Below are 20,502 nucleotides of genomic sequence, written 5' to 3'. Positions count from 1 at the left end.
TGGCCTTGCCCCGCAGCAGGGAAGACGATCAAGAAAAACCCAGGGCCGCGCCTCCGTTTCCAGGGCTCTTATTTTGGTGTTTGGCACAACACTGCAATGTGATTTCACCCAAAAGAAAACTCAGAGGGTGCAGCAGGGTGCTGGGGTTCCCCGGGGGGAACACAGCCCACACAGCACCCACAGCCATGCCACCACTGTGGCCACTTCCCAAATCCCCTGAGCCAGGAGCTGCCTTGTAGCCATCCACCAGCCCCAGTGCCTGCAGGGAATATGACTCAAGTCTTCACATGCCAAAATACCACCACTGGCCCTGGGATTGGGGAATTTTCCCCCACTCACTGCCAGAAAGAGCCCAAGGCCACTCGCACCAGCAGGACTGTGGCATGGCTCGTACCAGCATGGCCAGGAGGATGTCATGGAGTAATGCTGGGGCAGGGAAACACCAGCACCAGCCCAACCTTCACTCCATCCCTTTTATTCCAGTGCCAAGAGCAATACCCAGTGAGGGCGAACCCGCGCCCTGGGGCAGGGGCACCCACTCTTGGCTGCTCTTGATGTACCATTACCATCACCCAACAGGGCACAGAGAGGAACAGCACTGGCCCCACTCCATGCCTTGGCTGACCCCCCCTGAGCAGTCGGGACACCGCTGGCCTCCAGGGAGGAACACAGAAAATTTGGGAGCATATAAAAGGGTTCCCCAAGGCAGAGCCCATCATCAGCATGCCAGAGAGCAGCTTGTTTCCTCCTGGCACACCCATGGTGCCCAGAGCAGATGCAGCAGCCAGGGGTAGCCAGGTGACCTTCCATCCCCTCTTTCAGGGCGCTGGGCTCCAGCCTCTCCTCCGCAGCCCCCATATCCCATCCTCACTGCCAGCAAGGCTGCTCTGGGGTACCGGCGTTGGAGCCGGCAAAGCCTTGGCCCTTCTCCCCATGGCCTCCCCTGGCAGAGCGGCAGGAAGGAGCTGGAGAACAGTCCCCAGCCCAAAGCTCAGCCCAGCAGGGCACTGCGAAGGGCTGGAGAGGGGCAGGGAAAGGGGACAAGCGTCTCTTTTTGGCTCCAATAGAAAGTTTTAAATATGCTCATTAAAATAATTGCTTTTTAAAAAAATCCTCCCCTAGGCCCAGCAGGATGGGCCCCAATGTTGCTGTCCTCAGGGGTGACCAAGGTCCTGAGAGGTGACGGAGCAAAGCCAACATCCCTGGTGGCAATGTCCTCTCGTGGTTCTGCGGCTCCCCACCACCTGCCCTTACTCCAGCCCCAGGATGTAGTTGATTCCCTGGACCAGTCCGATGATCACTGGCTGCCAGGCCACCAAGTAGCGCAGCCAGTCCAGCAGCTGCCCATACATGACGTGTGGCCTCTCCCAGCTGGGCAGGAAGGAGTTAAAGAGCCATGGGGAAATGAGTGAGAGGAGCGTGACCCACCCAGAAGCCACCCAAAGGTGCCCCAAAGCAGGGACAGAGAACACAGTGCCCAGGGAGGGATGGACAAGCACCCAGGGAAGGACAGACACGGGTCGTCATGGAGGGATGGCTGTGGCCAGGCTTGCCTTGGGTTTTGCAGGGTCTCTGCCACAGCCACATGCTGCAGCGACCTACGCAGGGTGCCAGACAAGCCCCTCACCCCTCATGTGCTCTACCCACTGCTTCCCTTCCCAGAGTGCTGGCTCCCAGCAGGAGAAAGGATACGGATTACTGAACATCCTCTTGAGATCCACCTTCTCTTTGCAGTATGGACACGTCTGCTTCTTCCCGACAATGCACCAGCCCCGGATGCAGAACTCATGAAACCTGGGGAGCGGCATGTTAAGGGGAACTGGAAGAAGAGGGGGATACACGGCTCAGTGTGGAGGAAACCACGAAGCCCGAGGAAGTCCCCCCAGAGCCATGGAAACATCCCGCCATGTGAGGATGGTGCATTGAACAACCACAACCCTTTCCTAGAAGGTGCAGCAGCTTCCAGGGACAGCGAAATGAGCTCATGGGGCAGCAGGACGGAGCCAGGGTGGCAGCATGAAGGCCCTGACCAGTGCATTGGCACCAGGGAGATGGAAACTCTTCAGTGATGGTGCCCAAGCACTGGGAAGGTTTGGACAGCTTGGGAGAGATCTGTGAATTGCAAGCATTTTGGAAGCCTTCTTCAAAAGCTTCTTGGGGATTAACATTTATGGAACTTCTCTGTAAGTAAGGGTCTGACTTACAGGTGCCTGCTGTACTCTGTCACAAGGATTTGCACAACTTGAGCACAGCCTGGAGAAGTTACAGGAAGACATGAGGCGGCTGCAGCTGACTCTGCCATGTACAGGGGTGTTGCTGAGCAAATAAACTTTCCCCAGAATATCTCTGCTGCTCAAACCATGGAAGAATGCCAGGGAGCAGCAACAGAAGTCACTCCCTTGTCAGCCCTGGAGCCATTGATCCAGGAGTGCCCAGCCAGCCCTCACCCCTGAGGACCACCAAGGAGCACTGACCAGCTCCTCTGGCAGCCACACCACCCCAAGCTGCTGCAGTCCCAGGCCCTTGCACAGGGTCAGCCATAAATCTCACCAACAGTTCCCAAGAGTTAAATTTAGGCCCTGAGTTTTGCCTAAAAACAGCATGACCTTTGCTCAGGCCCAGTTTGGAAACCACCTTGCAGGCAGTAATGCACAGGGTGCCAGAGGAATCCCATCTCCACACTGAATCATCATGGGGAAAAAACCCTGACCCGCCACTCCAGCTGGGGCTGAGCACCAACCAGGACTTCCACTTTCAAAACCCACTTCACATCAATCAGCTGACAGGAAGGGCTGAGTGACTCCAGCTTGCTGGAAACCCTGGAGGAGTTCTGGAGAAGGAGGAATCTGCTGGGCTGTGGCCAGAGCAGGTAGCGACCAGCAGTGCTGGACCAGGGGGCTGCTTTCAGAGGGGGGCCAGCAGTGTTTCCCCACAATTCTTCCTTATGGACACTCAGGACCCACTGCAATGGGTCTCTGATAAGGGGCCAGTGTGGCACGGAGCAGGGATGCCTCATGTCCCAACCTCACACCATCATTTCCCCCTGAACATTTGCTGGGCACTGCCAGGCAGATGGGTCACAGCGGATTTATCAAAAGCAGGAAGAAACTGAGGTGCAGCTCCATGGCTGAGCAGAGGTAGCTGAGGAGGAGAAGGAAGAGGAAAAAACCACTCGTGAGTGGTGACAAAGTAATTTCAGGGAAACTTCTTCCCATGCCAAGTCAGTGATGACACAGACACAGATCACATGCAAATTCAGCCAGACAGCCCCAAGTCCCAGAACAGGTATTTCTTCACCCAGTGCGGGAGAAGCCATGGGACAGGAGCTCCCTGCTGCCCATCCCAGCATGGTATTTCTTCACCCAGTGCGGGAGAAGCCATGGGACAGGAGCTCCCTGCTGCCCATCCCAGCATGGGGCCGGTGAGGCAGGGGGCTGGCACCTGCAGAGAAGGATACACGTGGTTGCAGGAGAGGCGGTAGGTGTTCTCAATGATCCCCTCCTCATTGACATCCACGAAGATCTGCTGGCCACAGACGGCACAGACGCTGTCGGAGAGGTGCTTGGTGGGCATCCCTGAGGCGCTGTAGAACTGAGCGAGGGCAGAGCAGAGGGAGAGCGGTGACAGTGGCAGGGCACGTGTCCCGCGCCCGCAGTGGCACAGCTAAGCTCTAAGGAGGGCTGGGGTCAGCGCCCCAGGAGTCCAGCCTTGGCCTTTGGGGCTTAAAAACCTTGTTACAGGTCCGGCTGCAGGAAACAACTACAACAGGACAGCTGCTCAGTGATGCAGTGGCCTATCACACCCCAGCCCCATGCACCCCCTCTGCATGTTGAGGGGCCACCCCTCTTTGCTCCCCGACAGCCAGGTGGGTCCTCAGCTGCCTGCCAGGGCTGTGCACCCAGGGCAGAGACTGGGGGAGAGCAGGACAAGCTGGAGGTCACAGCTTTGACCCAAAATGACAACCTTGGGCTGCCAGTCAGATACAGCCCCCACCTCTGGCCCTGCAGGTCCCTGACACTCCTTCAGCAAAGCACAGAGCAGCCACCCTCCTCCACTTCCAAGCCTGATGGCTCAGCACAGGCCTGACACAACACGCAGAGTGCAGGCACAAAACCAGGTCCCACACACTCCAGCTGCAAGGGACCCCTCAGGATCATTGAGTCAAACTCCCTGCTCCACTGCACTACCTAAAACTAAACCATATGACTAAGAGACTCCTTGAACTCTGGCAGACTTGGTGACATGATCATGTCCCTGGGGAGCCTGTTCCCTCTGGGTAAAGAACCTTCACCCCATGTCCACTTCACTCCACTTCCTCATATCTTACTGCTGGACAACCACCTCCCCTGGCCAAACGGTGATGCTGTGCCTGATGCACCCCAGGACACAGTTGGCCCCTTTTAGCTGCCAGGACACAATACTGACTCATATTCAACTTGCTGTCAACTCAAACTCACAGGACTCTCTCCGGACTCTTGTTCCTTTATTTGTACCTATAACCAGGATTACACCACCCCAGGTGGAGAATCTGGCACTTGCCCCTGTTAAATTTCACACAGCTGGTGCTTGCTCAGCTCTTGTCTGCCCAACTCTCTCCAAAGAGGTCACAGCTCCTCCTGGTTTAGTATCATCAGCAAAGCATGCCTCTAACAGAGCCCTGGCACAGCTTTGCTCTGAGCATCCAACAAGAGCCCTGGGGATCTAAGAGAGACCCAAGCTGTGCCAAGGTGTCCTAGTGTGGCAGAACAGGGGCTGGACCAGAACCTCAAGGAGGAGCAGCAGCAGAAAGCTCAGAAAGGAGGAAGAGGAGGAGGAAACACAAAGTCCAAGACCCTAAACAGCTGCTGAAAAGAAGAAACATGACCTACTCCACTGGTGTCCTAGGTCATGTATTTTTAGTGGAGTGGGTTATTTTGATACCAGGTGAGCGGGCTACAGAATTTAGGCCACCGTGTCCTCTGTCCACAGGGACAGCAAAAGTTGTAGCCAGGTACAAGGAAGGAAGCCCACAGTGTGAATCCTTCCCTGGTGGCTGCAGGTCACAAGTTAATACAAGCACAATGTGGTCCCAGAAATGGGAGTGTTCACTGGCACTGGAGATTTTAAAGGCCCAGGAAGAGAAATACTTGCCAGTTTAGCAGGGCTAAACAGATCATTCCACTTCTCCATAGAATCAGAGAATGGCTTGGGTTGGAAGGGACCTTGAAGATCGCCCAGTTCCAACTTCCTGCCATGGGCAGGGACACCTTCCACTAATCCAGGTTGTTCCAAACCCCATCCAATCTGGCCTTGAACACTTCCAGGGATGGAGCAGCCACAGCTTCTCTGGGGAATCTGTGCCGGTGTCTCACCACCCTCACAGGGAGGAACTTCTTGTCCTTCCGGGGATGACGGGACCCTGCCAAGGCTTCACTCTTCAGGAAGGGTCTCAGAGCAACTCTTGTTACATTAGATCCAGGGACCCTTCCTTGAGAGGGGAATTCCCATTTGAGGGAAGCCAAAGCTGCTGCTGAGACCAACATGTTTCAGGCCCCCTGACATGGGGCCCAACTCTGGCCTGGGGGACAGTCCATCGTGAACTCACCCCGATGGTTGAGGCCATGTAATCCGCACACATTTCAGCAAAGTCCCGTTCCAGCACTCCGTAGTAAAGACCATAGAAGAGGAGGGAGATGCCGAAGTCCATCGCATCTTCTGGTTTGATTCTACAACAGAAAAACCATCAACAGATTTTTTTTCTTGAGGGCAAAGCCACTCTAATCATATTCCAGAGAATGTATTACTCCAGAGAAGTAGTCGACCTCTCTAACCATGAAGCTGGTTTGGGCTAGCGCCCTCTGCCACGACCCATTGGCTGGCTGCTTCTTGCAGGTTCCTCTTCATCAGTATAGCAGAGAAAATGCCACTGCTGCCCCCAGGCTGGACACCACAGAGCTGGGGGAGCTGCCAACAAGTGAGCTGGAAGGATCGCTCTCCAGCAATCTGGACCAGTTCAGGTACCAGCACCTCACCTCTGATCCTCCCAGGAGTGAAAGAACACCCCAGTAGTCTCTTTGGCCCCATTAATCAGATTGCCAAGTAAATTGTTTTTCCAAAGTAATAGCCAAAAGTGTGTTCCACCCCATCGCCCCAGCAGTGGGAGCTGAAAGATTCACTCACCTGAATAATAAGTTAAGACCAAAAAGCGTAAACATGACAGCCATGTACCCCACGATCCCAGTAGCATAGCTGATCTTGTATATTAGTAGAAACCATTTATAAACCAGCCTGGAAAGAATTAAAACAAAGAATTTAATGACTTCATTTGTTCCTGAATGAAAGTGTTTTATTTATTCAAGAGTTTTATTTTTCACACCTGTAGAGTTTTTGCAGACACTTCACCTACCCCTACACATGGGCAAGAGCTTTACATTGCTAATTCAACCTGTCATGGGCTGCTCACAGTCTTGACTTCCAAACTAGAAACCTCATGATCTCCAAAGGCCATAAGGAAGCATGCTGCATGCTGGGAATGCCTTGGGTGAGGACACCAGCCCACGTGGAATCCACCTTTCCACCCCCAACCCGGGTATCAGGTACAGTGGGCTGGCTGCCAGCAGCCAGCTAAGTGCTTCACACCCTTTCACATGTGCAGGGCTCTCACACTCCCAGGGTGCAAAGCTTAACACACATCTGTGGCAGGGAAACTGGAAAGAGCTCCTTGTAATGGTTACCCTGGGGCTGAGGAGCTTCCGCAGGAAAAGCAGACAAACCTGGGTGTTGTCTGTACCAGAGGCTTTCGAGTTGCCCGGAAGGTGACAAAAGCTGTGACTGCTGAGAAGAGCACCCAGATCACCAGGAACCGCCACCAGTTCAGCTTGATAGTGAAATACAGAGGCACTACCCACATCTGGAAGAGGGTCACCATCTGCAGAACAGATGAAAGGCATTTGGAGCTGCTCTGCTCTGCTCCTCAGACATCAGAAACACCCTGTCAGTCACGGCGGCCATTCTCCTGCCTGCATCAAATGGCCCTGAATTGCACCAGGAACCTGGGGAGGTTTGACCTGTGGCACCTAAGAAGAGCTCAAAGCTCAGCTGAGGGCATGAGTCAGATACAGAGCAACTGAAGGGAGCTGGGGAGGCTCAGCCTGGAGAAAAGGAAGCTCAGGGAGGACCTTCCTGCTCTCTGCATCTACCTGAAAAGAGGTTATAGCCAAGTGGGGCTCGGTCTGTGCTCCCAAGTAACAAGACATTAGGAAAAGGCCTCAAGTTTTGCTAGAGAAGGTTAAGGTTGGATACTGGGAACATTTCTTCCTAGAAAGGGTGGTGAAACCCTGGCACAGTCTGCCTGGGGCAGTGATGGAGTCACCATCCCTGGAGGGATTTAAAAGCTGTGTGGATGTGGCACCTGGGGACATGATTTAGTGCAGGGCTTGGCAGTGCTGGAGGAACAGTTGGACTCAATGATGCCAGAGGGCTTTTCCAACCCAAACAGTTCCATGATTTTGTGAGGGAGTCAGAGGCAGCAGCCACATGGTTTTCGGTAGCAAAGGGTACAGCTGGCGGGAGAACACAGAGGAATCATCTCCAGAGAAATGTATGGGAGATGATCCACACAGCTAGTTGTTGTAAGGCAGCTACATAAACCTTTGCCTTCCCAGGGTCCCAACGCTGCAACCACAGACACCTCAGACAGGTATTACCCAAGGCAAGAAGGTTTTGGCTCGCCTCTGCACTACAGCCTATTCCCAAAAGGATCTACAGCTGTGCAGCTGAGCTCCTACAGCGCTGCTGGAGGGAAACAGGCAAACAAGTTTGGTTTAAAGTTCACAGAGGACTACAGGTACTACCTGGAAACATTAAATACAATATTATTATTACTATTATTATGACAAGGAAGTCAGAGTGAAGTTGCTTCAGGTAACTAACAGACCCAGACAAGCTGGTGGCATCAGCAAGTGGCAGGTCTGCTCAGCCGAGTGCTGCAGGAACCATCAAACCCAGGCTGCAAGCAGCAAGAAGCCCCCATTGCTTCCAAGGAGGTACCCACAAAATGCAGTTTCCCTCAGGACAACCCCCAGGATCTGCTTGTCCATCCCTGATGTCAAAGCACTACATCACACCGAGTTATTGGCATCACTTCCAACAGAAACCTGAGGCCTTCAGGTTCATCCATCCTCATCCCCAGCTAGAATCCCCCACATGCTGGGAGAAACAAGAGAATGATGGGAAAGCAAGGGAATCACAACACCAGACAACAGGAAAACCAGGAACACTTTTCTCATCAGCAAAAGGAGGGCATTGTTCTACACTCGCATCCAGCGTCGGGGGCAGAACGGCTGTGGGGGTAACTTACATTGTAGGAGCGAGGGTGCCGCTGCTTCCACTGAACCAGGAGGAGCTGTGCCACCACAAGCGTGGCAATGAGGATGAGGACCATTTCGGCATGCATCGCCTCGTGCCCACGGTGCTTGGCATGCATCCGTACGTGCTCCACCCTGCAACGACCAGGAAAAGGCGGCTGAAGAGCACGCTGGCACAGACTGCATGCTGGGGGACAAACACCTCAGGAGAGCCAGAAAAACCAGATGGAAAAACAACACTAAGAATTGTAGCTGTGAACAATCCAGACGAGAAGGGACAAAAGGCTGCTCTGGGATCAGCTCATTTCTACACTGTGAAAGCCAAGAACAACACTTTGCCCATCTGAGCAAGAAGGAGGTGGAGAACTCCCACTGATGTACCTGGACTAATGAACATGGAGTGCACAGTCGACATAACTCACAGTCCCAGAAGGGGCAACGTTAGAAGGCACCACCAGCGAGGTCATCTCTTTCAACCATCCTGATCAAGCAGCGGCTTTCTAGAGCACATTGCAACTGTTTGACCCAGAGTGTGTGCTATTTCTCAATACCAAACCCTCGGCCCAGTTTTGGGACCACTAACACTGTTCTCCCTCCTGTCCAACAAGGGAAAGGCTGGAAGGGTCAGGGTGGAGAGTGGGGGGAACAGCTAACACGTGGCAAAACCCCCAAACCCCGGCGAATTGCTTCTCTCCACCCTGAGCATGCTGGAACAAGTGATTTCCAGACTGATACTTGCCAGACACCCGGGGTTTCTTTGCCCAGCCTTGTGCTGTTTGACCAAAAAACAAGGTGGAATTAAGAACTGTGACATCCTTATGTCTTGGTCTCCAGGTGATAATATTGTTCAAGAAGCTAGAGGAAAAAACATCCAAACCCAACAAATACGCCGAATTCTCTGATTTTAAGTCATTCTCTAGAAACTAATACAGAATCACAAAATCAGGCTGGAAGGCACCACAGTCAGTCATCTGGTCCAACCTCCCTGCTCAGGCAGGATCATCCTAGAGCACATAGCACAGGCTCGCATTCAGATGGTTCCGGAATATCCCCAGTGAGGGAGACTCCACACCCTCTCTGGATGATCTGTTCTAGTGCTCGGTCACTGCACAGATAAGAAGTTCTTCCTCATGATCAGAAGGAACTTCCTGGGCATCAGTTTCTGCCTGTTGCCTCTTGCCCCATTGCTGGGCACCACCAAGCAGAGCCTGGTCCGTACTCTGACCGCTCCCTGTCACTGACAGACATGGATGAGGGCCCTCTCAGTCATCTCTTCTTGAGGCTGAACAGGCCCAGCTCCCTCAGCCTTTGTTTGTAAGAGAGATGCTCCAGTCCCCTCATCACCTCTGTAACCTCTGCTGGACCTGCTCCAGGAGCTGCATGTCTCTCTTGTGCTGAGGAGCTCAGAACTGGACACAGCACTTCAGAAGAGCCTCACCAGAGCTGAGCAGCGGAGCAGGATTACCTCCCTTGACCTGCTGGCAATGCTCTATCCAATGCACCCCAGGATCCCATTGGCCTCCTTGGCCTCCAGGGCACTGCTGGCTCAGGGACAGTTTGTTCTCCACCAGGACCCCGACACCCTTCTCCATGGAGCTGCTCCAGCAACTCGGCCCCCAGCCTGTGATGGTGCAATACTGAGAGTCCAGCCTCACTGTGATTTTCAATAAGCATCTAGATGAAACTGGTTTGGCTAAGGGAAAAAGAGGAATTTTTCAGGCCCCTTACTATAAGACAGACATTGAAAGGCTGGAGGGTGTCCAGAGAAGGGCAAAAGAGCTGGAGAAGGGTCAAGAGCACAAGTCTGGTGAAGAGTTGGCTGAGGGAGCTGAGGGGGCTCAGCCTGGACAAAAGGAACCTTGGGGGGGATCTTCTTGCTCTCTAGAACTCCCTGACAGGAGGGTGGAGCCAGGTGGGGGTTGGTCTTCTAGGTTACAAGTAACAAGACAAGAGAAAATGGCCTCAGGTTGTGCCAAGGGAGGTTTAGGATGGATATTGGGAAAATTTCTACACAGAAAGGGCTGTCCAGCCCAGGCATAGGCTGCCCAGGGCAGTAGTGGAGTCCCCATCCCAGGAGGGATTTAACAGACATATAGATGTGGCACCTGGCAACATGGTTTAGTGGTGGCCTCGGCAGTGATGGGGGAACAGTTGGACTCAATGATCTCAGAGGGCTTTTCCAACCTAAACTATTCTGTGATTCTATATTTAGCAGCAGTTTAAAATAAAAAAACATTAATATTGCCTTTTAAGACAGTTCATACTTCCCTCCCAAAAAAAATGCTGACCCTTTCCTGCCCCACTGTGAACACATGCTGGGCTGCTGGTAGCTCTGGTCAGTAGCAGGAGCTCAGTTGAGCTGTATGCTCCAAATCAGCTCCCAAAACACTCACCTCCATCTCTCCTCTGGGGACAAGTGTGAAAGATCAACCTAAGGAGAAAAAAAAACACCCATGAAATCAGCTGCTGGGAAACACTGGATTCAGATGCTTTAAATAACAAACCTTGACATGCCCACAGTGCCGGCACCGCCCAGAGTTGTCCTTCACCTTCCCAGGCAGAGTGGGAAGAGCAGAGACTCCCCCTGCTCCTCCACCACTTACACTACCATATTTTATGGGAGCCGAGGCTCTGTCCACCATCCCATGCCACCAGAACCAAAGAACTGGCTTAAATTCCACATTCACAACCCAGCCAGGCATCTCAGGGCACAGAGTGGTGATCCCAGTGCAGCTAATGCTCCCACCAGTGGTAGGAGTCCAAAATCCCTGTAGGCTGCAGGACAGGGGACAGTATGTCACACACCAGTAACAAACCAGTGCCAAAATCACAGAAAAATAAAGATTTAGGCCTTGGTTTTCTGAGATAGCTGGAAATTCCTCCCAAACATTACAGACAGGAGCTACCAAGAAAGAGCAAGAGGAGCTGCTGTTATTAGTGAGGATTGACAATGGATACCTGTATTCCATCTTCTCCCGTAAGACTCACAAAAAGTGTGAATACTCTCACTTTTGGACAGTGGAGGAATAAGGGAAGCTTCAACACTGCATTTCTGCTTTCACTTGGAGCTTTATATAGAACCATAGAATCACAGAATGGTTTGGGTTGGAGAGACCTTAAAGCACATCTTACTCCAACCTTCCTGCCATGGGGACACCTCCACTAGACCAGGTTGCTCCAAGCACCGTCCAATCTGCCCTTGAACACCTCCAGGGATGGGGATTTCACAGCTTCTCTGGGCAAAACCTTCCCTCGATATCTTCACCTAACTGCTGAGGAGCCTCCAGCACCAGTCATGTCCCCACAGGGGCTCACTGACTGGGCAGCACACCCTGACACACGGCACTAGGGAGGGAATCCCGCAGCTCTTCCCATCACCTTTTCTTGGTGAGACACAAACTCAGATTAAACCAAGAGCAATTCATCTGAGCTGGGAACGTACACGTGGAGTTTAAAAATCCTCACAGTGCTGGAGACACTCCAGCATTGCTGAGGTGTTGGAGATGAAGGTTGGAAACAAGCCATAGCAGGGACTGTTATCGCTCTTTCCTGCACACACCAGAACTGTGTACACAGGAACGAGCTCCACCTCACCCCACTGGGTACAGGGCCACAGGCTTGGCTTCAACCTTTCTGCCAGGGCTCTCCCCAGGCTGGTGCTGCAGTCAGTCACCTCACCTGCCTGGTCACCACCACCAGCACACAGGTGTCTCCCAGGCAGCAGCTCCGATCACAGCCAGGCTCAGCTGAGAATGCACAGCTGCCTTGTTTCCTCTGTGGCACCTAATTACAGGTGAGGAGATAGGGAAAAACACACAGCAGCAATCTGTCTGCCCGATGTGGAACATCTGCTGAGCTTCACCCCAGAGCAACACCTGTGAGAAATTCAGCCCTTGAGAATCAAGTCCTGAAGAAACACTTCAGGACTTAGATGCAAAATCTAGAGCTATGAAAATCCTTGTTGGACCTCTCTGGCTTGCGTCCGAAGCCAAGGGAAGGTGGTAACAACCTGACACCAAGAAGGGTGTTTATATCAACCAAATTCCCCAAGCACCTCTGTTCCTAAAGCAGCCACGTCCAGATCCACCAGTTCAGTAGCTGTGATGTAATTTGGAGCAAGTACTGCTCCAAATAAACAAGAAAAAAGGAGATTTTAGAATGTTCGCTAGTCACTGCACACAGGAGAAGCTGAGAAACCCGGAGTGCTTGTTGGCTCCAGCACAGGTCAACCCCTCTGCGAGCTCTGGGAGTCACCCAGGTGCTCCTGCTGCCTCCCCCCAGGAGATCCCCACTCCTCCCAGGCTCTGCCCCAACCCTTGCTGAATGAAGATGTTTGACAAGCACCTTCCAACCACAGCGAGTATTTTCATTCCTATATAGTGGCTCAGCTCACTTCTCTGTACCACACCAGCAGCCACTCCACAACCACAGGGTTAGTCCCATCTTAGAGACTGGGACACTTACCAGCCTCTTTCCTTTGGCATCTTCCTTGAATCTCCAAATTCTTCCAACAAATTAACTCAAGCTGCCTCAGCCCCAACCCCTGTGGAAATCCTGCTGGCATTGCTCAGAGAGGGCTTCCTCCGAGCTGTGCTCCCAAGCCAACCAGGGATCCATTGGACACAATTTTCTATCAATTACCTAGGACTGAGCTTCACCAGATTCCCCAGAGCTCAAAGCTCCTGAAATAACTTTATTAAGAGGGGGGCCAGGATGTGACAGAAGGGATGTTGGGAGGGATCCGATGACTGTCAGACAGGATTTGGCAAAGCAGCCACCCTGAATCTGACCTTCCAGTTAACCCCTCCTTGATCTGCACACTCTCTTAACACAGAAGTTTTGGGTTGGGGCTAAAAATGCACAGCAATGGTGAAGGAAGCACCTGCTCTTGCTAGCAAGCATTCATTCCACTTCTAGTTTGGGGTTGTCTTATTTTAACATACAGGTTTTGGGTCTTTTGTGGGTTTTGGGTCTCTTTCTAACCCCAACAGCTAGGTAAAAGAACCTCTACTCCTAAGTCTCCCTTTACCAAGAGGGCTTTGACAAGAACAATTAGGTGACTGAAGCAGCTGAAGATCAGCTCCACCAGGTGTTCAGCACTAGCCCACTCCTGTTTCAGCACCCTCCAGCTGCCACACCAACACAGAACCCAGTGTGCAACCAACTACAGTTCTTAGACTAACTTTTTGTTTAAAAAAAGTAATTAATAATTCTTCTGTTCCCTGTCTCCTCTGTGACTCATGATTCTCTCAAAAACCTCAGCCTCCTCTGGGTGATGACTAGGAGAAACTGGATATCTAGGACTAAAGTCTAATCCTCTCCTTGGATGTGGTATCACGGCCTTTGGAAGAACCTTGTGCCACTCCCCGGTTTTCTGCAGGGGCTGATGCCCAAAAGCCTCCACAAAACTGTGATCTCCACCACTGGGACAGTCAAGGAATAACCTCCTCTAAGAAAACACAAAGGCTGTTGATATGGATACCACCAAAGCTGGAGCCACACATTCCTCACAGCCCAGGGAGCTGAGAGGATCTCTGGGCAAACATACATGCCACTGTGAGCTGGCTATAATCTACTTATGCTCTAAATCTCCAAAGGAGGAAAGAAGAATGACTTGAGGATGGAGAATAACCAGCTGCTGATTTCATTTCAAAGCTCCAGAGCAACTGACAGCCCTGATCTCACCTTTCCCATAGCCCCAACCTCAAACTTTGACTCCCAGCACCTACCAGGAATAACCTAAAATAAGAGAAAGATAATTCTCCACAGCATTTTAAGTCCAACCAAAGCAGGTTGGGAAGAGGCACATTCTTTAGTGAAAGTCTGAAGAGATTTTGGAATCTCAATTTTGCATTTTTCCTACTCATAAGACAGTGCAGGAATATGGAGCAGGGAGCAGAAATGTCCCAACTGATCAAACATTTGGATAATTGGAAATGAAACCTTTCCTCCCCACAGGCAGAGCCAGAGCCACGGGACACTCAGCTTTATTCCACTGGAATGTTAAACTGCTTTCAGGTTCCCACCACGAATGGCTCATCAGCAATCTGCTCTGCCCAAAGAGCTGCCAAGACCTCAGGACAACACAAGCAGATGGGTTTTGTACCAACAATTTGTGGAATCACAGGGATAAGCACAGTCCTATAATACACCTCCTCATGACGCCCTCTCTGTCAGCCCCTGATGGAATAAAAAATGGGAATTTCGCTTCTGAGGATCAGAGATTCGGATCTTCCACATTTTTACATACGAAGTCACCAACGAGTATTTTAAAATATAACCAATAGCAACTCAAGACTGACTGATCTGTGGTTTAAGCCTCCCATCACCCCACTGCACCCACTCTCTGGCAGCAACACAGGGCACAGGGAGGTACAAGCTTCCACAGCTCAGCCATACACCAGGGAATCTCCACAGCTTGGCCCTGACAGGAATCTTCTCCAAAACAACCATCAGCATCTGAGAATTTTTAAGCCACACCATCAATTCTTGAGGAAAAGCACAAAAAAATACCTGACTGTACCAGCTAAGTGACTTATGCCCCCTGTGCTGCTGCTCCCACAGTGCAGACAGGATGGAACCAGGTTCTCCTGGTTCTCTACAAGTGGAAGAAAAACTCCCAAGCATGAAGCACAGGGGACGGTGAAGAGCCCAGGGCACCAGTGCCGGAAAGTGGCACGCACACTGTGGCAGACGCACCCACCCTGATTCCAATTCCATCTTTCCAAACAGATTTTTTTTAAACAGTTTTGTAGTTTTTCATCCTCAGGAACCTTTAAAAGCCAGCACGGGAAAAAGAGCTGAACTTCCATCCCTGCCCTCCCGACCCCCACTGTCCCCTGCCCCATGGGCCCTCCGAAGCTCCCAGTGCCACGCTTCCCCAGGACCCCCAATGTCCTCCTACACCAAGGATCTCCCCCAGCCCTAACACTCCCCACATCTACTTGCCCCAAAGCCCTACAAGCTCAGAGTGACCCAGAGCCGCCGCCGTCCCATTCCAAGGACCCTCAGAGCTCCTCAGTGCTCACCCCCACCCTGCTCCCCCAGACCCCGCGTCCCCTAGGCCCCGCGTCCGCTGCGGCTCCCCTCCACAGAGGGCCCCACAGCACCGAAGCTCCCCGCCCCCGCCTCCCCTGCCCTACCCGGTTCCCCCTAGCCCGGCCCCCACCGGCCTCGGCCCCCGCACCTCCTCCACCTCACGCTCAACGGGGCCGCCAACCTCCACCTCCAGCACGGCCGCCATCTTGCCCCGCCCCCCCCAGTAGCCAGCTCTTTCCGCCGCGGTCCGCCAATCACCGGGCAAGCTGCCGCACCTTGGGCCAATCGCTGGGCGCGGCGCTGCCCCAACAGCCAATCAGGAGAGGGGAGGAGTGGAGCAGCTGCCAGACGCGCCACTTCGGGCGCATAAAAGCGGTGAGCTGTCACGGCTGGGAGCGGCTGCGATTTACAGGCGCACAGCGGTACGTGTGGCGCCCCGCCGCAGCACTGGCCGCCTCCCACCACGGTGCCGGCAGAGTCCGTGCTGCCGGGCCGCCGCCCTGCCCCCGCCCCGCCCCCGCCCCGCCCTGCCCCCGCCCGCCCCTTTCCGCTACCGCCTCGCGCTGTTCCGGAAAGGGCACGCGCAGCAGATGGCTCCTGAGCCCCACCCGCACGGGGCTGTGGCGCGGTGTTGCCTGGGGACTACGTGTTCTGTCAGGCGCCGCGGCTGCCCCGGGCCGGGGGCCTGAACCGGAGCGGGGTCGGGGTCGGGGCTGAAGCGAGGCGGGAGCGGCGGGGCGGGCGGTGAGGAGCGGGAAGCGGCCACGGGGCTCGGGTCACGTGGTGTGGGTGGCGGGAAATTCGGGATCGGTGCGAATGGGGAGCTGCGGGGTGAAGGACTGGGTGGCACTGGGCTGGGGAATGGCGTGGAGAGGCTGTGGGGCAGAGCTAGGGGTTTAATAGGGCTGGGAAAGTGGGGAAGGACTGGCGGGCTACTGCGATAGCAGAATAGCTCTGGGGCATTGTTGTCAGTCTGGGAACACGGGGCGTGGAGCTGAAGGGAGTTGTGGGGAGGGACTTGAGGGCACTGGAGGGATAGAATAGGGCTGGGGCTTGTGGGATGGATATGGGTGGCACCCGGGTAGGAGAATGGGGCGGGAATGGGGGGTTATGGGGTGAGCTGAGGGCACAGGGGTGGCTGCTCGGGGCTGGGGGATTGTGAGCCAGATGTGGGGATTACTGCTGGGGCAGTAGCCTGAGGGGTGGTGGGGCAGGTCTGGGGGGCACTGAGGCGGTGGGAACTGCTGAATGGTTCCAGAGCTAGGAGACGCTCAAGCCTATCAGACTGTCCTCTCCCCACCAGGCACTGGAGGGATCCGAATAGAAGTTACAGTCTGGCAGTGTTGTCTCCAGAGGATCCTGAATGGCTCCAGTTAAAATCAGCTATGTGGTGTCCTTCTCCTCCCAGGTGCCTGGGAGTTTCCTCTGGGGGGCTTGGTGTGGGGGGCAATCCCTCTGAGCTGCTGGGGTCTCTGAAGAGGTGGGTCAGGATGTGACAGGGTGCAGCACTAGCTGCTGTTGTTAGGCTGAAGGGCAAGAATTTCTCGTGATTCTTGCTCTCTCAAAATAGGGTGTTGTTCCTGTGGGTTACCAGATAATTCTGTGCTTTGCCCCTGTGCCCAGAGCAAGCTGGAGTTGGAGGGGAAGGTGTTCAGGGTGCATGATGCTGTGTCCCTGCTGTGTGTGCAGGACCCCAAGTACCCGGCAGAGAACCTGCTGAGTGAGGATGGCATACGGCCCTGGCTTGGCTGCCCCAAGGAGCACAGCAGGCAGCTGAGTGTGGAGCTGCAGCTAGAGAGAGCCAGTCCCATTGGCTACATTGACGTTGGTACTTCCCTGTCCCCCACCCCCATGCAGGAGTGCCCCACAATTGGGTCAGCAGCTCTGAACTGCCTTGCCTTGTCCTTCTCACTGCTCCCCAGGGAACTACGGCAGCGCCTTTCTGCAGATTGAGGTTGGACGTTCCTCGTGGCCTTGTGACCAGCCCTATCTCACCTTGGTGCCCACTGTCACACTGATGACACCAGCTGACTCAAAGCAGGACCAGAATCGCTGTGGGGTTAGGATGTTTAAGGAAGGTAAGGACTGATCCAAAGGAAAAAGGTATGGGGAAGAGCTGTAGGCCTGGTGGTGGGATGGAGCTGACGTGGGGGAATGGTGATGGAATTGGGCTGGCTGTGGGGTGAGATGGGGGGCTGGCAGTAGGATGTGGCTGATGGGAAGGTACAAGGGCACAGGTAGACCAGTGGTCAGGGTTGTTGATGGCCTCAGGAGAGCTGGACCAGCTCTGCTCCACTGCCCCGGCCTCTCTTGTGCCCATAATCCCTTAGATGTCCTGGGTGGCACAGCAACAGAGCACCAAGCAGAGGCAGGAGTGGTGTTGCGACAGTGGTCACTGCTGTGCCCCATCCACCCCAGCTGCTCTCCCCCACAGCAGATTTCCTGGAGCTGACAGTGGGGCAGAAGTGGGACCGTGTGCGGCTCACCTGCAGCCAGCCCTTCAGTCTGTGCAGCCGCTTCGGGCTCTCCTTCATCCGCCTGCGCACACCACAGGAGCAGGAACCTGAGCCCCCCCGGCCATCCCTGGATGCAGTAGGTGTCTCTCCCACCTCCATGTACCCCTCTCCATGGGGAGGCAGCAGGAAGGGGCAGCTCTTCCATGGACACCACTTGTGCCCCATGGAAAGCATGGGAGGCACTTGCTGGGCTGAACCAGGACCAGGGGCCATGCCCAGAGTGGTGGGTGGGCACAAGGTACCTGTCTCGATTGCCTGTGGCCTCCCCTTGTCCTGCAGGAGGATGCTGAGCTCTCAGACAGACCCTGGTGCTCCAGCCCTGCCTTTCACCGGACTTCCTTTCCTGAACCATGCTTGTAAGTGGCCTGGTCTGGTCCACCCCATCCTGTCCCCCACACTGTCCCAGTGTGGCCTGGAGCCCCTTGAAGTGCTTCCTTGGCACCCAGAGCCCCAGCTCCCACCAGCTTTCTCCTCCTGTGAGGCTGACACTCCCTGTTCTCAGGAGATCCAGGGAGGAGGAGCAGCTGAGGAGCCGCCTGTGGAAGCTGGAAGCAGCTGCCTGGAGCCCAGCCCACCTCAGCCGCTCTGCCCGGATGGTGCTGTTGGCAGCACGGAACCAGGGGCTGAGGCCCAGAGCTGGCACGAGCACTCTGGGGAGTCACCCGGAGTCCATGGCCAAGGACGTGGGAGGTCCTGCAGTGCCAGGTGGGTGAATCTGCACAGCTGTGTCCTGGGTTTGTCCCCAGACACTGTGGGCAGCAGGGCAAGGTGGGAATTCTGTCCCTCTGCTCTGCTCAGATGAGACCCCACCTGCAGAGCTGCCTCCAGTTCTGGGACCCCCAACATTGGAAGGGTAAGGAGCTACTGGAATGAGTCCAGAGGAGGCCATGGAGATGCTCTTGAGGGCTGGAGCCCCTCTGCTGTGGAGGCAGGCTGGGATATCAGCCTGGAGAAGAGAGGGTTCTGAGGAGAACTGAGAGCCCCTTCCACTGCCTAAAGGGGCTCCAAAAGAACAGGAGAGGGACAATGGCCTGAGAGGACAAGACAAGGGGCAGTGCCTTCAAACTGTCAGAGGACAGGGTTAGATGGGATACTAGGAAGAAATTCTTCTCTGTGAGGGTGGTAAAATACCAGCTCAGGTTGCCCAGAGCACCTGTGGCTGTCCCATCCCTGGATGTGTTCAAGGCCAGGTTTGAGGCGCTTGGAGCAACCTGGTCTAGTGGAAAGTGTCCCTGCCTATGGTGGGGGGTGGAACTTGGAACAAAATGAGCTTTAAAATCTCTTCCAACCCAAACTGTCCTGTGTCTCCATGATTCCTGCCTGCCTGCTCTTCCACAGGCTCTGCACTGGATGTCTCTGCAGCCCCCCCAAGCACCTGCAGGCAGCCGGACAGGCACTGTGCTCCCAGCCCTGTTGGCAGGTAATCCCTCGGATCACTGTCTTCCTCCTGCCCTCACCCTGGCCACTTACTACTCAGTCTTTCCCAGATAGCTCTGTGCCCAGCCCTTCACTCTCTTGGGCAGGCAGAATATGGCATAGGGTGCCTTCAGCATGTGACCCCTCTGCAGGGCTCCAGCTGCTGCCTCAAGGTCACCCAGGGTGAGAGGAAGAGCCCGAGCCCGCAGCCCCCGAGAGAGACACATCAGGAGGAATGACAGGGGACAGGCCAGCAGTGATGGGGAGACAGGCGTCTGCCCCATCTGCTCAGGTGGGTGCTTGGCAGGGGTGTCCTCTGGTGGCAAGGGGACATTGAGCAGCAAATGGGGATAGTGGTGGCTGTTCCATAGCTGGGACACATCGCTCCTGCTGGTGCCCTGGCACAAGAGGGACATCACAGTGTATCCTAGGCTGCCATGAGAACCATCAGGGAGGGTGTCAGTCCAAACTCTGTATTATCTCAAAACCAGCAAGCCTGTGACAACCACATCACCTTCCCTTTCCACAGGCTACTTCCTGCTGGATCTGCTCCCCACACACGCCTCCCAGTGTGGAGAAGACCCCACCACAGCCTGGCCTTTCTTGTCCTCTGATGCCTGGGTGTCCTGCCCCATTTGTCAGCTGCCCTTTGGCATGGCAGAGGTGGAGCAGCATGCCAGCAACTGTGGGGAGATACCAAGGGCCCTGTCCTCACCCCAGTGCCTGCAGTAGGACAACAGAGCTGGGGACAAACCCTGTGTCACCATCCCCGGGGGCTGAACCTGCAGTGCTCCAAGGGGCAGAGACATTGCAGCCCTAGGACTTTTGTGGAAAGGCTGGTATGAGGATGGAGAAGGTGCTTCCAAACCCATGGCCAAGTTTGGTGGTGTTTGAAACACTGTAATGGCAGGAGTTGCTACTAGAGAAGAATAAGTTAAAGGAAAGAAAGAAAAAAGACAAAAATCTGCACTATGTGTGGTACTACAGCAGGTTCCCTGGGTGAGCATCCTGCCTTGGGACACCCTGTACATTGATAGGACAAGGAGGAGGTCATGATTTTCCTCCCCTCAGGCCCTGATAAGGGTTCCAGTGCATGTCGACTGTAGGAGGAGGAAGCCAGGACCTCCAGAGCAGGTGAAAAATACACTTTATTTACAAGTAGAAACATTTAAAAATGTTCCCTCAGC

The 20,502-nt window shown here is 54.3% G+C and overlaps 2 protein-coding genes across 10 annotated transcripts; one reads left to right on the top strand and one right to left on the bottom strand.

The window, feature by feature from the left end:
- Window positions 1–52: 52 nt before the first annotated feature.
- RNF121 (ring finger protein 121) lies at window positions 53–15,784 on the bottom strand. 6 transcript variants are annotated; one of them, XM_039557162.1, is made up of 9 exons: window positions 15,659–15,782; window positions 10,739–10,776; window positions 8,339–8,480; window positions 6,753–6,907; window positions 6,160–6,267; window positions 5,585–5,705; window positions 3,442–3,591; window positions 1,693–1,819; window positions 53–1,371 (listed from the first exon to the last, which is right to left on the bottom strand). In XM_039557162.1, exons 1-9 carry the CDS (start codon window positions 15,749–15,751, stop codon window positions 1,298–1,300), a joined length of 1,008 nt encoding a protein of 335 aa, XP_039413096.1. In that variant the 5' UTR covers window positions 15,752–15,782; the 3' UTR covers window positions 53–1,297. The 6 variants fall into 6 exon arrangements, with proteins under 6 accessions (XP_039413096.1, XP_039413090.1, XP_039413110.1 ...); XM_039557156.1 differs by having other exon boundaries at window positions 1,693–1,794; window positions 3,458–3,591; window positions 15,659–15,774; XM_039557176.1 differs by lacking the exon at window positions 15,659–15,782 and adding an exon at window positions 15,532–15,624 and having other exon boundaries at window positions 53–1,385; window positions 1,696–1,794; window positions 3,458–3,591.
- On the top strand, window positions 15,721–20,468 carry LOC104686976 (short transient receptor potential channel 2). 4 transcript variants are annotated; one of them, XR_005602666.1, is made up of 11 exons: window positions 15,721–15,805; window positions 16,687–16,791; window positions 17,073–17,211; window positions 17,306–17,461; window positions 17,818–17,975; window positions 18,179–18,255; window positions 18,402–18,604; window positions 18,698–18,752; window positions 19,238–19,319; window positions 19,468–19,607; window positions 19,845–19,935. XR_005602666.1 is itself a non-coding variant. In XM_039557137.1 (10 exons), exons 2-10 carry the CDS (start codon window positions 16,747–16,749, stop codon window positions 20,045–20,047), a joined length of 1,203 nt encoding a protein of 400 aa, XP_039413071.1. In that variant the 5' UTR covers window positions 15,722–15,758; window positions 16,687–16,746; the 3' UTR covers window positions 20,048–20,468. The 4 variants fall into 4 exon arrangements, 3 of the variants coding, with proteins under 3 accessions (XP_039413071.1, XP_039413079.1, XP_039413063.1); XM_039557137.1 differs by lacking the exon at window positions 18,698–18,752 and having other exon boundaries at window positions 15,722–15,758; window positions 19,845–20,468; XM_039557145.1 differs by lacking the exon at window positions 18,698–18,752 and having other exon boundaries at window positions 15,723–15,805; window positions 17,821–17,975; window positions 19,845–20,468.
- The last annotated feature ends 34 nt before the right edge of the window (window positions 20,469–20,502 follow it).

The sequence above is a fragment of the Corvus cornix genome, chromosome 1 (genome assembly GCF_000738735.6).
Source record: "Corvus cornix cornix isolate S_Up_H32 chromosome 1, ASM73873v5, whole genome shotgun sequence".
Lineage (NCBI taxonomy): Eukaryota > Metazoa > Chordata > Aves > Passeriformes > Corvidae > Corvus > Corvus cornix.
Note: the sequence above shows the minus strand (reverse complement) of the source record. Positions and strands in the feature narration are given on the sequence as shown.